The sequence below is a fragment of the Schistosoma mansoni genome, chromosome W, assembly GCF_000237925.1.
Source record: "Schistosoma mansoni strain Puerto Rico chromosome W, complete genome".
In the NCBI taxonomy this organism is placed as follows: Eukaryota; Metazoa; Platyhelminthes; class Trematoda; order Strigeidida; family Schistosomatidae; genus Schistosoma; species Schistosoma mansoni.
The window spans coordinates 39591872-39610167 of record NC_031502.1 but is presented as its reverse complement, the minus strand read 5'-3'; the positions used below and the strand labels follow the sequence as shown (position 1 = coordinate 39610167).

General features: G+C 34.0%; 1 protein-coding gene across 1 annotated transcript in view; it reads right to left on the bottom strand.

Annotated features, from left to right (window-relative positions):
* Positions 1–9263: 9263 nt before the first annotated feature.
* Smp_135240 (hypothetical protein) overlaps positions 9264–18296 on the bottom strand; it is a gene marked incomplete at its 3' end in the record, with an annotated part of 32601 nt that continues 23568 nt past the window's right edge. Inside the window, exons 12-13 of the mRNA XM_018789666.1 lie at positions 10904–11025; positions 9264–9331 (exon numbers count right to left, since the gene is read on the bottom strand). Coding sequence (XP_018655086.1) covers positions 9264–9331; positions 10904–11025 — 190 coding nt within the window. The remainder of the gene's footprint in view (positions 9332–10903; positions 11026–18296) is intronic.

The following is an 18296-nucleotide window of genomic DNA, read 5'->3' as shown; positions in this document are numbered from 1 at the left end:
CTTTCTCATCATTACTAATACTATTATTTTGATCTTTTGTCTGTTCAACTAGTTTCTCTCATCTCGTTTTATTGATATTGTGTGAGGATTCGACCCAAGGTATAGTTAAATCAGGCTCTATGACTGACTAGCCGCTATATCACTTTAGTCTACTAGTGAACTACTTCAGTTCTGACTTATGAATTTAAAAAGTCACGTACTGGTTCATTATTGCTCGTTTATTTTGTCCATTTTGACTGTTTTATTAACTCATTTACTTTCTCATCCCTTGTTACAGATTGTGGATATTTATTTATTTATCACATGCATTTCATTTAGATTTGCACATTGATTTTTCGTTTCACATATTAAAACAAAAAGTACATTTCTTGTTAAATTATTATCTCGTTATAAAACAATACCTCATACAATAATCGGTATTATCATACGTTTATTTTATGAAGTTTCAAAGTCTCGATTGTGTATATTGAATGTACATAATAATTAGCCTTTTCAAATTATCTTAGTTTATTACTAAACAAATGTGTTCCACTATACTGCAATTCTTGGTTGCATAATTTGAGCTACGTAACAGATATGTTGATCTTCTTAGTTTATTAAAATGAAGCAAAGAAGGGAAATGAACTTTGAATCTCTCAAATAGTAGGTTCATAATGTCAAATTTGCTTGTTCATACTCAATAATATTTCAATAATTCAAAAGATTAATCAACCAAGGTTATTTTGAAACAATCTAAATATAAGCAGAGATGGAAAGATGGGAAGATTCAAACAAACTATACTAAATGAATTTAATCTAAATATAAGTTTGTATGATGATTATTACGTTTCTTAGTTGAAATCATGAGTCAATTGAAGCTAGACTACCATGGAAAACCTGGACGGCCGTTTCGTCCTATTGTGCGACTCCTCAGCAATGCGCATTCACAATCCCGTCTCTCGAGATTCGAACCCAGGACCTACCAGTCTCACGCGAGAGCACTTAACTGATAGACCACTGAGCCGGCATCCCATGGTGTTAATGTCTAACATCAACCAATCCAACCGTTCACGAATTGTCTTCAGTGAGAAGTCCTACAATAGGATGAAACAGCCGTCCAGTGCTTGCAGGTTTTCCATGGTGGTCGCGGGTAGAAAGGACTCATGATCTCAACTATTAAAATACTGTAATCTCCACAAAACCCCTTCTGATTATTATTTTTCTGTTCAAATAACTATTCATTTAAATTGTATATATTGTTTGGATTTTAGGGTACACTAATGAATGATGTTTGTACTACATGCTTTTGTGGACAATTAGCTATTTGTCAATTAAAACGTGATATAGATTATACAAAATCTATAAGAATGGAAATTTAAATATATTACACACACATATACACATAGAAACAAGAAAGTATGGTCAAGTTTTGATTGTATACATCGACAAAAAAAATAATATTCTGCTGTTTATTTTTTAAATGTTCAATTTTACAGTTTGAAATATCCGCTCTCATTTTTTTTCAAAAATAAATTTTCAAAAGAAAAAAAATAAGAAAACATCGTAGAAATTAAACACTGATACAAATAATTATAATAGAATGAATGATTCGAATACATTTTTCTAATAAAAAAAAACAAAACAAACAAACAGACTTATTTGTATTGAATTTACAAAAATACAAAAAAACAAAAAAAAGCAAACAGACATGTTTGTATTGAATGCATGAAAAAACAAAAAAAAACAAAAAAACAAGATATAGATTTCATCTTAAATGAATGAAAATTTATTATAATCAAAATTACTGGGTTTTTTTTTAATTTTTTTTCCAAAATATCATTGTTTCAATTAAACAATTTTTAATTATTGGTCTATTTCATCGTTGAACAGATTTATTCAATTTGTATGGATTTGAACGTTGTAATGTTGTTGTTTTTTTTTAGTTGACTTTTTTAAATGATTGTTATAAGTAGTTACTTAACTGAATGTTACATTCAACTGTTAAAAGATTATGAAAAAAAAAAACTGTTGATAGTTGATGGCATAGTGATAAAATTATGTTAGTGATTACATATCTTCACTTATGATAAAGTTAACGTCATACTATTTTGAAGTGGACATTTTTGAATGGGTTCTTGATTGTATGGATTAACAGAATTTCACAAAATAATTAACCGTCAAGATCTTAGTTAATTAATTTTAGTCTTATGTCCACGTTAAGAAAAATTTTCAAATTGATAATAATCAAGCTATCGGTTGTTCTCCGTTTTACGATGATGAAAATAGTCTATGAGGAAAATGATTTTCAATAAGCGATTTCGTGACGTCGATGCTGAATGCTCATCTAAAAATGACATATATCGAATGGTGCTTAAGGAATGAGGGATTTTCTGTGGTCATTAAAGTTCCTCATAGTTATAAACCTGACTCCAATAATAAATAGGTTATATGAGAAAATCAGTTTTTATATTGTAGTGAACAAGAACAAAATTAGGGACAATCGAGTGTATTTAAGCACAAATTACAAACTATGCCACGAAAATCTGATAGCCATACAGTAAACAGTTAATTTGCAAAATAACAATCAATTGTCTCAATCGGAAGGGGATTTGTGGAGATTTCAGTATTTTTCAAAGTTGAAACCATGAGTCAATTGAAGCTAGACCACCATGGAAAACCTGGAAGCACTGGACGGTCGTTTCGTCCTATTATGGGACTCATCAGCAGTGCGCACCCACGATCCCTCACTCGCGAGATTCGGACCCAGGACCTACCAGTCTCGAGCCAGAGCCCTTAACCGATAGACCACTGAGCCGGCATCCAACGGTGTGAATGTCTTATCTCAACCGATCCACGAATTATGAGAGACTATTCACCAATTACCTTCAGTGAGTTGATATCTCACAACAGACGTGGTTGAACTCCACTGGTCACTGCTTCCCACTAGAACTCCAGGACATGTATCTTGAAGTCAGTCACTAGTGAGCATATGATTATAATCAGAAGGGGATTTGTGGAGATTTCAGTATTTTTCAAAGTTGAAATCATGAGTCAATTGTCTCAATCTTGATTAATCCTTCCGTAAATATCAGTCTATCTTCTCTGATCTCATTGTTCATGCATTTTCCTATCGATTGCGCTTCGTTCTTATTTTTTCCTTATCGATCTTCTGCCAAAATACATTCTGTGCCTGACCCTCACCATATACTACTTATGTGGATATAAGTAACCCACACCACAATATTACTACTGTTAAACAAGATAGCCATTCTTCCAATCCTTCGATGTTAAATTATGTGTATATTTACGTTTTAAGAGACTATAGTTTGATCAACCACTAGTTTTGGAAAATAATCTAAAAAATAACACTGTTCAGTGTAGAATAACGATTTAAATATGAAATGTGAAGTACTGAATGTCAACGGAATGGTCTTACATCTTTAAACTTTCCAAAATGCATGAAAGTCATGAGTTTGAACCATGGTAGAATTCTTGATGCAGATTGGATATATTTTATATGTTTGCATATTGACACTAAAAAATTTTTTATTCATCTTTACAGCCTTCTTATATAATCAGTTAAATATTCGTATTACGAGACGTATCTTTCGAAATCGATTTGGGTGACGAAATTGAGTAGGTTAGTGTAAAAAAATGTACTTAGTTGAGTCAAATTTCATTTATTTTAAAAACATGATGGCTTCTAAACTAGTTTGTTCGATTTAAATATTTGAAATATAGAACGAAACGTTTGGCAAGTAATGGATTGGTTGAAGTTAGACATTAACACCATTGGATGTCGGCTCAGTGGTCTGGAGGTTAAGTGTTCGCACGCGAGACCGAAAATCCTGGGTTAAAATTCCGCGAGTGGGATCGTGGATGCGCATTGATGAGGGGTTCCATACTAGGACAAAATGATAGTCCAGTGCTTCTAGGTTTTACTTTATGTTCTAGCTTTAAGCGACTCATGAAATCAGCTATTTAGTTACTACAATCTCCACAAAACCTCCTGATAACGGCTTTTTTGTTAAGGCATTATAACGTCACAAGATATTAACTTAAACAAGGTTACTGTTAAATGGTTATTTAATTTTATTTCTAGAATAGTGTTTGGATGAACTCATAAATATAGTAACTTTAGAATTCGTTCACTGTTAGAATAAAAAGGAACAACCGAAGAGTAAATTAACTAAAATCAAATTTTTAAGCACTAATAAATTTATGTGAAGCAAATACAAAATAATATCCTAGGATCATATCTATAATTGTCACGTTTAGATTGTAACTTAACATATTATAGGTTTCAGATTTATGACGAATAGAGATGCTGTACTCACTTTAGTAAATCACTATTATTTTTAAATAAAATACTGAACGAAATAAATGAATAATGCAAACTTTGCACATCATCATAATTACAGAAAAGGTAATTAATCCCGCCCTAGTATTTTTGCCTTTCGGACCTCAAAGGGAAATTTATTCTAATTCACGGACATATCATTCGTTTCACTCGTTTTCCTGTTATTCTGTAAATTTATACTTTTGAGTAGTGTTGAAGTAGATATAAGGGAGGTGTAAGCTGGGTGACACAGATTTACATTTACGTCGAGTGTTTTTTACTCACTCTTATAAATAATTATGATCTCTTACCAGAGTGCATATGGGCGTCTGTGAATGTTTATCTGAATACTTCGTCACATTAAAGCTAGATATTTGATTTTCAGTTAAAAACACTTTTTATATACATGTACGACGACTCATTACATACACGCTTTCATTCATTTGTTATCCCTTCGGTCTATCTGCTCGTTTGGCTGGAAAATAAATTTGTTCGAAACAAAGCTTATCCGACAGTACATAGTTTTGTGACTTAGTCGTTACCACACCGGAAGAGAAACATGATACGGAAAGGTGTTTAATTCAAATAACTACGAAGTAATAGAGATATGTTGGCAATAGGAACCTCCAACAGAAAGCACTATATTGGTAAGCCTGATTTCGAACAAAACTTAACATTCAAAACCCTATGCACTTGACGGACGAACGAATGCAATGCAACCAACGCAGTCGAGCAGCAATGCAGATGACTCAACATCTCGAATCCGACGCAGACAACGAATTCAATGCAGCAAGGACAAATATATTCGCAAACCGTATTGCCTTAAGGATACTTTTTCCATGTATTGACTCCTATCATTCACTTATTATTATCATATTTTCCACCAAAGTTTTGGGATTAATTTTGCTACTCGTATTGACATTATATCATGACATTTACGTGCTTATATTACTCACTCATCGACTTAATATTAACATTATTATTAACATTGTATTAACACAATGATATTCACAACTAATTCAACTGCTTTTTTTCAATAATGCAAAGTTTCCCCGCTTGAAGTTGGTTTGTCCATTTTTTCCATGTCAGTTCTCCTGACTAATATATTCTCATCCACGTAGCTAAGGTCACTTTTATATTTTCATGTCACATACGCATTTATCTTTTCAATAAAGTCTCTGATTATGTTTGTGAACATCTGTAATTTTAATAAGCCTTTTGTTAAGGCCGACCATCTTTATTATGGTTGGATTATCGATCGAAGAAATGGCTTTAAGAGACTAATTATTTATCCTCATGAACTTTCGTGGCTATATTTCCGACGTATTTACCAGTCAATCATGTATCGAACCTGGTAAGTAAATTGGAGGTCTAGCGACACGAGAGTCGTTGGTTCGAGTTGGGTGAACCTCCTGCATGCTGACAGTAGCATGGCCGCAACTACCCCAACACTATAGGTAGTAGCAACTTATCGCAATGGGTAACTAACGTTCGTTCAAAGCAATTATACACAACAATTGTCGTTCATGATTTTTCGACGATGATCTTAACCGAACGTCGGTTACAGATATCGGGCTGTTTAGTTTTACAACTTATGAGTTTTAATTGCATCGATTTCTAATCATTAAACTTTAGACACTTCAAAACATTTTCAGATACACACATCATTCTTACATTTTGTTGGAATCACAGATAATTTCCCGTCATATTTATTTACACGATCTACTCAGTTGTAATACGCATAAGCTCTAGATGATTTATCACGTTTTATTTTAACACTCAAATTACTCATGAAAATACTATTTTTTGCCCATACGTTTACAACATAAATGCGTGCTATATCCTCATTATTTTGCTCATAATCACATGTGAACACTTTTATCTGTCTGCCCATATACGGTTTTTGTGCTTTTTTACATAAGATTGACATTCGCACTATACATTTATCATTGTAATCTACCGAACATGCATTTTTTTCGCTGCGTAGTGTTATACATCCTTCACATACATTTTCAGTGTTATTTTCAAAATGGCTTATTTCACAAACTAATGTACATAGTCTCACACGGAGGTCGTTATGTTATTTTGGCATTATTTTACGTCCGCGAGGACTACTCTAGATTTTGAACAAACCAATCTAGTCTTTGTGTTTATCTAAATATATGTGGCGTCAGTTATTTGCTTGTGACCTTCATTTTTTTATGTGAGAGAATTTATGTACTTGTTTTTTATCACTTTACTCATTTCGTCACGTTTTTAGCTTAGTTTTCTGAGTTAAAATACTGAGTAGCTCCTTACTAGATTGAGTTGGCACACTTGTCTTTTTCGATCGTTTCTTTTATCGTGAACCTATGTCAACAATGAGTGAAATATATTTGTACGGGAACCATTTGATGTACGAGGTTAAGCGGGATATATATTTCGTTAACATAATCGCTTTAGCATTTAATTGCGTAACATGATGATAGAACACAGGATTGATACAGTGTAGCAAGGAATAAATACTTTATGGTACAAAGGTGGTTACGGAACGGACCACATGCCAGATGCCAACCGCCTTTTAGCGGATGCCTTGCTCCTTCGAATTGTCGATGACATCAAATATACGACGGGGAAGTTAGCGATTGTACACCCCCAAGGTCTAAAACTATACAACAAAGAGACGCATCCGTCGGCGTAATCAACGAGTGGAGTTGTTTGTTTCTCGTTAAAAACCAAACTACATTAGTTTTTAATAGATACCAGGGTCGAAGTATAGTGATGCGTATCTCTGCCTGTTAAGGGGAAGGCTCGCGTTCAATTACGCCAAGTAGTCAATTTATAAGCCCGCTATTTGACTTCCTGATTATCAGGTAATTTTAACAAAACATATATTCACTAACCTAATTCACGTTAGTGAATAACCTCAACATTAAATTTCTATGTGTGACGTTTCCATATCAGACTGATTATCGTTAAAAAAGTACACGTGCTGCATAAATCAAAACAGGTTCTCTCCCAAATTACTGCCACATCAACAGGCCTCCAATATACCTGTTACGTACATGTACGGCTTGTGATTCTGAAGGTTATCTTGGTCAATAGAACATTATTATAATGAAGTACATCCCATATTTTGGAATAACCAGTCATCTGTCACAACTGTGGACTTACTTTTCGACCTACCAAATCCACAACTTTTGTTTATTTGAAAGTAACCTCTCTATAACCTACATATTGTTTAGTCATTTTTATAAGTTTTCTTTTGAAGAAAATCATTGTTATTTAAGTACTTGAATTTAGGCCCACCAAAATTATAAGATGAGCCTAAGTTTGTCCCGACCATACTAATATTTCCACATATATATTGCTACATTCCTTATCGTCATCATATTAATTTAAAACGTTTGTTTATAAATAACATGAGGATCGAAAATACTTCCAGAAAGATCCTTTCAGACTTAAAAACAAAAACAGGTAAAGACCATAGTAAATACAATTTTCGAGTTCAGGCTTGCAGAGTACGGCGCAAATAATCCGAGAATCTAGTTCGCTTAGATAGGAACACTTCTCTTCGCTTGAGGAATACGATCCCAGACGTAGTAGGGTTACTACCGATCGGAGTTTCAGCTACGGTCTGAGGCCTCATTGGTCAGGTGCCGAAAGAAACTTCATATGATAGGAGATAAAAGCCGAAGTGATGCAGCACACGTGCCTCAGAAGAAAAGCTACTACTGACTGCTTGTGATTTTGATGACAGAAAACCTTCCCAACTTATAAGATACATGAAGCAGGTAGCTGGTTTCCATAGGCCAGACGAGGATGTGAGGAAAAAGGTGGCTGTAGCAACTATCGTACAATCTTCGGCAAGTACTGAGTGTGTTCGGTAGATCAGTTAAACTCCACAATTTAGCAAAGATGCCCGATAAAATGTTGGATGCGTATCCAGACGCTGACAGTGTCAACATCCTATAGTCAGTAGTGGAGACTAGCACTAGTGGTTATTATTTAGCAACACTAAAACAACAACTAATTGACCTCGAAAATAGATCTGCTATGCCACAAGCATCAATATCCAACGTTTAGATCAGACGTACATGGTCATTATCCCGAAAAAAGTTGTCCATAAAACTGCGTTCTCAGTTACCAAAAAACATTCGGAAAGGTATGTTGGTACAATCAAAGATAGGGGTTTGCTGCAAAGACATGGAAAAGACTGGAATGTTTCCACAAGTCATGAAGACCCTCGGGGGACATTGTCAACCAGGCAATAGTGGCGAGCGTTGTCACCAATCACCCATAGAGCTGCCTAATCCAAACCATTAGCAGAACTTCCAGTGCCAATATCTTAGTAGACACTGGTGCTGAGGTCAATATTATTACACCAGTGTTATCAAGGAGGTGTAATCCGATCAGTAATATGTTATTTCAAGCAGTCAACAAAACCACAATCTGCACGTATAGCGAACAATAACTTATAATGAACCCTGAGTCGCTTCGGAATTTTCGGGGATTTTTGTGGCAGCAACGTAGAGATAGTAATAATAATAATACGGAAAAGAGTTAATATTTCAGTCTCCCACCTGGTGCTAAGACAGTCATTCAAAATGTTAAGTCAGTGTTATCAAAAGACAATAATGTTAACATATCTGAGTCTAAACCTTACGACTCATCTCATTTTGTGTATCGACACTTGATAACCAGTAGTAGTGGCAGTTTCGCAACAAGTAGACAATGCAATTACATCGCAACAATTTTTGACACTTTATAATATGTAATACAAAAGTTATTTATTTAAATTTTTAACATTGCTTTTTCTAATTATAAATGGGAGCGACACATATTTCTTCAAATGCAATCTTCAATAAAAAGACTACTGAATAATCTTTTATTGTTGCTGATATCTGTGTTCTAGTGATGGAAATCAACTGTTATTATTCTGTAAACAATATAGAAAATGAACTAGTCAAAAGTCTCTAACAAGAGTAGAGATGTCTGAGAACCGTGTATCCAAATTAGCGGCTTCTGTGAAAGCTGAAACAAAACACAAAATATTAAGTTACGTTTTCAACTGTCAGTAAATTAAAATTAATCGTAAGCGAATGTGATTTTATGCGAAACAATTCGGAAAAAATGTTCATAAAAGCTTACAACCGATAGAAATGGAGTAATGTAAATGGAATTAATGAAATGGTCGATGAACTACACTACTGAGTAGTTATCAAGTGATTTCAAATTTCAATTGCTATCGAGGATTAGCAAATCATGATAACTGTTGTTAAAACATAGTTTATGTACATAAAAACAGTTAATATGATCATTTTTTATTTTCATGGTTGAAAGCATGAGTCAATTGAAGCTAGACCACCATGGAAAACCTGGAAGCACTGGACGGCCGTTTCGTCCTATTATGGGACTCCTTAACAGTGCGCGTCCACAATCCCGCACCCGCTTTAGTTTCTTTTCACGTTTTATGATTTGTTTCCACATAATAATTTTTTACATTAATAAGACCGAAGAATATTAGGATGATCAGTAACGTAAACCTTTAAAATGAATAACTATACACAAAAGAAAATAGTGAAACTTGATGTATTTAATAACAGTGATGAATTATAAGAAAATATAACTAAGTATTCAGAAAAGTGTTATCTCTAACATCATATTCCTCATCCAGTATATTTTGTGGCTTTTTTATTGAACATAAACAGACAATGAAATAAGTTAAGTTACGGCCCTGTAATTAATCAATTAGCCTGTACTTTGGAATGGATTAAATTTGCATTGGATTGAAATTCAATAGTTGTATACAGTAACTTGGATGAGGTGCAATACAATGGCTTTTACCGTAACGGGACGGCCTAGAATAATAAGACAGCGACGGTCATACTGTAATTTATATATTTCTAATAAATTCTATACTTCATCTTTCAAATGAACGAAGATAATGGTAATTATGTTCACGTTTCCAATGTATTATCTTTCAGATTTTCAAAAGATGATCTTTTAACTGAAGACTCATAAACCTCGAGGATCCAAAGCTGCACTGATGTAAAATGTATGAGATTCTTTGTATCTAAATACTACTGCTTTGTTTGGATTTGTGAGGGTAATAAATTGCATGTAATAACTCATAATTTATCTGCTACTCAACATTCATCGTTCTGGTACCAGGTGCAAAATGAAACTCGATGCAAAATGGTAGGATGTAGTAGAGTGTATCACTGGGTTATTATTAAAAGTGCAACTTATTTTCCGAATACAGGTCTAACCACACAGCTTCGAGTTACACTGTTTGCATGAGGGGACTAGGGATATATACTACTCGCCTGCTGAAATTGAAGTAGGTGGGTTGAGGTTTGAATACGCAACCGACTGTTGAGAAACCCACTCTTGAAACCACTAAACCACAGCTCCACATGTTATTGGATACAATATGCGGAGAAACCCATAATTTTCGAGACCTTATATAAAAAATGTAAGAGTTCTTAAGGTAGTGTTTACACCAATACACATTTAAAAGTTATTGTATGAATATTTATCACTAAACGATAGGAATGATGTCATAATCAGCAACAAAATCGGTATTTTTCCCTATAAACTTACCATCGCGAAGATTAGAAAGATGATATCCAGCTGAATAATCCAATGATGCTACCTCAAACAACGATAAAATTTTATCGATTCTCTTCAAAAGTTCATCTGAAAAACAATTAAAACCACTGAAACTATTGGTAAGAAAAAAAAACGAAGCAATTAATATCTAATGATTCATCATATAACCAAATGGAAATGTTCCATGAAAAAGCGAAAACAATTTCATGTTGTACTGTCGTAGTTATTATGTTCAATTCTTCCCAACTACTTTGAATCAACATTTTCTTAAATTTTATAATTAAGCTAGATGATTACTAGAGATAAAAATTTCATAGTTCTAACTTATTAATTTGATTAAATTGTCAACTGGTTTAGTCTTCCTAATCTGAGAACTCTCTTAGGAACTACAAGAATATTCTATTATTTATTCATTCTACCGACAAGATCGGTGAAGAGGTAATAAAACGAAATATATTACTTCGAAGTAAGATTTTGACTAGACTGAACACTTTCTATGATCATATACTTCATTTATGAAACAGTTAATTGTATTCAGGAAAAAAACATTTAACTAGTACAGACTTAAACAAGAACATTTTGAAAAAATAATGGAGTTTTAATTGAAACTTCATCGGTTTTTATTGGTTATATATGCATCCTATGCGGATTGTTTTGATATAGCTATTTTGTTACAGTTTGTATAGAATAAATGAATTTTTTTAATTAGCAATGAAATAAAGTACGTATATTACGTCCTCCTCTGAAATCATATGAACAAACAAAAGCTAAAATACAGGTACATCTAGCTCAAGAGTCCCAAAAAGAATAAAACACGAAGCCAGAATTTCACTTCTGTTCATAATTCATTAATTTTACATGATAAATATTCTGATTAAACGCTTGAATCGGTTTCCTAAGATGTAAAATAAGATGAAACATTAATCTCTTGAAAAAGTCTCAGTTAAAATTCTTATCTATAAAATAAAATCTCTTAAATATTTGTGATATACTTTACAACTACTTCACATTGAATTTTGAATGAGTAATGACTTAAATTCAGTCATTACTATGGATTTGGTTACAATAGATAACTATTATTTAGAATAAACATACACAGAAACAACCAGTAGAAATTGATTCATCTTATTTATGGGTAAAATCCTGTTTTTTCATTGAATTGCCAATAGCATAACAACAACACATGGATTGAATCAATGAAGTTTATTAGTATAAAAAAAAACACACCTTATAATTGAGATAATGAGAATACATTTGAAAGATAATATTTTAATTTTACTAACCAGGAATATCTGATAGATATTTTTTCATTTGATCACATACATTAAAACTGAATACTTCTGACCATTTGTAATAAACTATCCACATTTTAATAACTGTACAAATATATTCTATGCAAAGAGATGGTTCATTTACTGAAAATCAGATAATATATATATATATATATCTTTATTAGGCTTTGTAACAGATAAATAGTTATGTTTATAAACATAGATGAGAATATTGAAGTAATCAAGGTACTTTTTTTTAAAAAAATTATTGATATAGATTACGCAACGAATTATAAGGAAGGACAAAGTGAAAATTATGATAGTATGATAATGTTCAATTTGTTTTAATGATCTTGATCTGAAATTTGAATATTACAAAAAGATTACTTTCAAGACAAGTTCATGCAGTTAGTTCCCTTTATGAATTTAAATAAAGACAGAACAAATATTGATGCAGAATAATATGAATTCATTATATTTCGTGGTTTCTCATCAGCTGCTTACAACCAAATATGCATTAGAGTTTTATCATTGGGGTAATAAATAATGTGGAACAATTGACATAATTGAATGTAAAGGATTGGAATAACAAAAGTCATCGATGATAACTATATATATGGGCGAGGAAAGGTCAGAGGTTATTAGGTATTGAAATAAAGGGTGGCGTAATAGTTGAGTGGAGTTCAGAGACAGATAAAATCAAAAATGTGATTATTTTAGAGGTAGTTGAAAACAATTAGGGTGGGTTACGTAATGATTGAATAATTTATAGATGTAGTTGAAAACAATTAGGGTGGGTTACGTAATAATTGAATAAGATTTGGATAGTTCATATAATTAGGAGAGACAAATGAGCGGAAATGTGTGAGAGAAAGGGTGGTTTAAGAATTGGGTATAATAAAAAAAAACTGAATATTGAACTAATAACAACAACAAAACTGAGACAAACAAAAAAAAAACAAAAACAAAAATGGATTACCAGGGTAGTAATAAGTTTATCACTGTCTCTTTTTGAATACATAGGTCCGGTTTGAGTTTTTTTATCGCGATCGCCTCAGCAAACCGGAGAGCAGTTGTAATTCCTTGTTTACTAATGATTTTAAAGGCATGAGAAATGTCGATGCTATGCCCGGTGTCGAGTAAATGCCGAGCTATCGCACTGTTGAGAGCCCTGGACCCTTGCAACCTCAGTTTCTTGGGAACATGCTTAGAAATGCGGACATGCACTCTTCTCTCGGTTCTTCCAATGTATGTGCTTCGGCACGTACATGTAAATTGGTAAATGCAGTTGGAGCTACTGAGAAAAGAGGACTTATCGATTTTAGTTTGTTTGAGTGAGCAGTTTGTTTCCCACACCGTTGTCAATTTAGCTGCTGGGTAGGTCACTTTCAACGCGGAATTAAGTCTGTGGTTAATTATTCCAGCGATTTCGTCACCTTTGAAGCGTAGGTATAGGAAGCATGTTTTCTTTTCAACTCGATCATACTTTATTCGACGATTGGTGTTTGCATATTTGTGGATGAACTTCTCTGGATATGCATGTTCACGTAGGCATTTGGTGATTAAAGCTATTTCTTCCTCAAGACACTCATTGGAGCAGATTTTGCGTGCGCGGTCGAAAAGGGTTCGTACAATACCCTTTTTGTAACTCATCGGACAGAAACTGTAGTAATTGAGATACAGTCCACTCCAAGTGTTTTTGTGATGAACATGTCTTTGTAATGTGCCCGCTGGTGTTCGTCTAATTCCAATATCTAGGAAATGGAATTTATCTTCGTCTTCATGTTCCATCGTAAATTCTATATCCTTGTGTGCTTTGTTAAATAAACTGAGCAGATTGATGGAGTGTTTATGATTGTCGCAAACAAGAAAGGTGTCATCCATGTATCTGCAGTATAGTGTGGTACTATCGATAGCATGCTTAAGCTTCTTCTGTTCGAGGTTCCCCATAAATATGTCGGCCAGAATAGGACCCAAAGGGCTACACATGGCTACTCCATCAATTTGACGGTAGAACACATTGTTGAATTTGAATTGTATGTTTTTTGTGCACAGAAACAGAAGCTGTTTGAAATCATGGAATGGTATAGGTAAAAGTTCAGAGTATTCACCTATGATGTCGGCCGTTTCATCTAAGGGTATATTGGTGAAAAGCGATGAGACGTCAAATGAGACCATGAATTTATCAGATGCATTTATATTGTCAAGTTTTTGTAAAATTCAAAACCATCTTTCAGACTATAGGGTGCTAGTTTCTTGCGGATTGGTTCCAAGCACCTTGTCAGCCAGCGGGCGAGTTTATGAAAGGGTGATTTTGTCATAGATATTATTGGTCTTATGGGGACGTCGGTTTTGTGTATTTTTGGTAGGCCGTATAAGTACGGTAATTGTGATCCTTTTGGCTTGAGTTCGTTATACGTATGGTTATCTATTAGATTTTTCTTCAGCAGCTCTCTCAACTTTTTTAAGAGGCGCTTCTCAGTCAAGCCAAAAGGATCACAATTACCGTACTTATACGGCCTACCAAAAATACACAAAACCGACGTCCCCATAAGACCAATAATATCTATGACAAAATCACCCTTTCATAAACTCGCCCGCTGGCTGACAAGGTGCTTGGAACCAATCCGCAAGAAACTAGCACCCTATAGTCTGAAAGATAGTTTTGAATTTGTACAAAAACTTGACAATATAAATGCATCTGATAAATTCATGGTCTCATTTGACGTCTCATCGCTTTTCACCAATAAACCCTTAGATGAAACGGCCGACATCATAGGTGAATACTCTGAACTTTTACCTTTACCATTCCATGATTTCAAACAGCTTCTTTTTCTGTGCACAAAAAGCATACAATTCAAATTCAACAATGTGTTCTACCGTCAAATTGATGGAGTAGCCATGGGTAGCCCTTTGGGTCCTATTCTGGCCGACATATTTATGGGGAACCTCGAACAGAAGAAGCTTAAGCATGCTATCGATAGTACCACACTATACTGCAGATACATGGATGACACCTTTCTTGTTTGCGACAATCATAAACACTCCATCAATCTGCTCAGTTTGTTTAACAAAGCACACAAGGATATAGAATTTACGATGGAACATGAAGACGAAGATAAATTCCATTTCCTAGATATTGGAATTAGACGAACACCAGCGGGTACATTACAAAGATATGTTCATCACAAAAACACTTGGAGTGGACTGTATCTCAATTACTACAGTTTCTGTCCGATGAGTTACAAAAAGGGTATTGTACGAACCCTTTTCGACCGCGCACGCAAAATCTGCTCCAATGAGTGTCTTGAGGAAGAAATAGCTTTAATCACCAAATGCCTACGTGAAAATGCATATCCAGAGAAGTTCATCCACAAATATGCAAACACCAATCGTCGAATAAAGTATGATCGAGTTGAAAAGAAAACATGCTTCCTATACCTACGCTTCAAAGGTGACGAAATCGCTGGAATAATTAACCACAGACTTAATTCCGCGTTGAAAGTGACCTACCCAGCAGCTAAATTGACAACGGTGTGGGAAACAAACTGCTCACTCAAACAAACTAAAATCGATAAGTCCTCTTTTCTCAGTAGCTCCAACTGCATTTACCAATTTACATGTACGTGCCGAAGCACATACATTGGAAGAACCGAGAGAAGAGTGCATGTCCGCATTTCTGAGCATGTTCCCAAGAAACTGAGGTTGCAAGGGTCCAGGGCTCTCAACAGTGCGATAGCTCGGCATTTACTCGACACCGGGCATAGCATCGACATTTCTCATGCCTTTAAAATCATTAGTAAACAAAGAAGTACAACTGCTCTCCGGTTTGCTGAGGCGATCGCGATAAAAAAACTCAAACCGGACCTATGTATTCAAAAAGAGACAGTGATAAACTTATTACTACCCTGGTAATCCATTTTTTTTTTTTTGTTTGTCTCAGTTTTGTTGTTGTTATTAGTTCAATTTTGGTTAATATTCAGTTTTTTTTTATTATACCCAATTCTTAAACCACCCTTTCTCTCACACATTTCCGCTCATTTGTCTCTCCTAATTATATGAACTATCCAAATCTTATTCAATTATTACGTAACCCACCCTAATTGTTTTCAACTACATCTATAAATTATTCAATCATTACGTAACCCACCCTAATTGTTTTCAACTACCTCTAAAATAATCACATTTTTGATTTTATCTGTCTCTGAACTCCACTCAACTATTACGCCACCCTTTATTTCAATACCTAATAACCTCTGACCTTTCCTTGCCCATATATATAGTTATCATCGATGACTTTTGTTATTCCAATCCTTTACATTCAATTATGTCAATTGTTCCACATTATTTATTACCCCAATGATAAAACTCTAATGCATATTTGGTTGTAAGCAGCTGATGAGAAACCACGAAATATAATGAATTCATATTATTCTGCATCAATATTTGTTCAAGACAAGTCCCAGAGTAGTACAAGCAACAACAGTATCAATAGTGGGAGAAGATATTATGTATAGAAGATATGATTAGAAAGAATGAATGAATTTGCGGAATATCAAGTAGAAGTATTTCGCCTAGCAACTCTCACAACTAGTTACGATATCTGCGAGGTTTCTAACTAGATAACCTCCACCTACCTACCTAAACGGCTTAGTCAAACAACCAGTAACTTCATGGACCAATGTCAAGTCTTGGTTTGGCTGCTCTGAGCATTTTTTCCGATCCACTCCATCTTACTTCCATTTAGACTGATCACGGGACTATTTCACACTTATTCATAAAACGCTGAATATGTGACAGTTTGCAATTATTCATAGTGACATTATGTTTAGACGATAATCATTAGTATCAGTGATATAAATGACGCCGTAATCCACAAGGATAGATAATTTTAAGGATAGCCTTGAATAAAATACTTTACTGAGATAAAAGCTCAAAATCTAATTTTATTTAGAACAGAATAAAATGCACACAATTTTTGATACACATGTATGGTTAAGAGACTGATACACTGACATAACAACTAGAAATCCTGAGTAAAACAGTGATAGTTCAAAAGTGTTTCAAGCCACAACACCAAAAACAACAAGGAGGAAACCGATAAAAGTAGAGAAGTCGTAAATAAAAAACCGACGTGAATTAAGTGAAGCTACAAAAATGAATAAAAATTTTTTTGAATTTACAGAAACAGTTACAAAGCATGTCGTTTATTAGTTGGTTTTTAATTATGACAGTCCAAAAGATCATTGGTTGTTTATATTATTATCATGAGAACCTCAAACAGAAAGACCTGCTTCGTAATACCTAAAACAATGGACAGGTTTAATGGATGAATTGGAGTTAATTTTCTAGTCAACTTATATTTACTTCGAACTTATGAGATACATCCATGAATTTCACCATTACTCTGAAAACCTACTTAAAACATATTTAAGTAACTTGAATATATACTGCTATAAGTATATTATGTACGGTTAAATCGGAATTTTAGAACATAACCATTGGAAACTCTTATTGCACCATTTGTAGGTGAAATTTGTTACTCAGTCAGCGTACCAGTGAGAACCAGAGAGCAACGGAAAGCCATTTTAATCTAGCATGGGACTCTTCAACATTAACTGTTCACAAGCCCTTCAGAGATTAGATAGAGGTCCTTCAGTTCTTCCGATAAATGCTTAACTGTTAGAATCATTGAATTGGCTTTCAACGGTACACGTTTCCAATTTCAATCAACTTGCAACATAACGAGACAATAATTTTGCGCTGTTAATGACGGGTATTTCACTTCACACATATCTAAACTCCATTGGTCACAGCTTTCCACTAGCACTGCACGAACTCACCTAGAAGAAAGTAATTATTGAACTGACTATGATAGTTTAGGTGAAGCGGTTTCGTGGAAATTATTCTGTCATGAAAAGGAATTTTAACATATTCCATTTAAATCAACAAAAGTATTTAAATGAGCGTTATACAAAAAAGATATAACTAACCAATGAGAGAATCTACGAAAGAGATCCAATTACCAGCAAAAAATTTCAATAAATCACCAGGACTCAAAAGCCACATAAGTAAGTCGGTCTCCTGTAAACTGTCCTTCGTGTCGAGTAGCA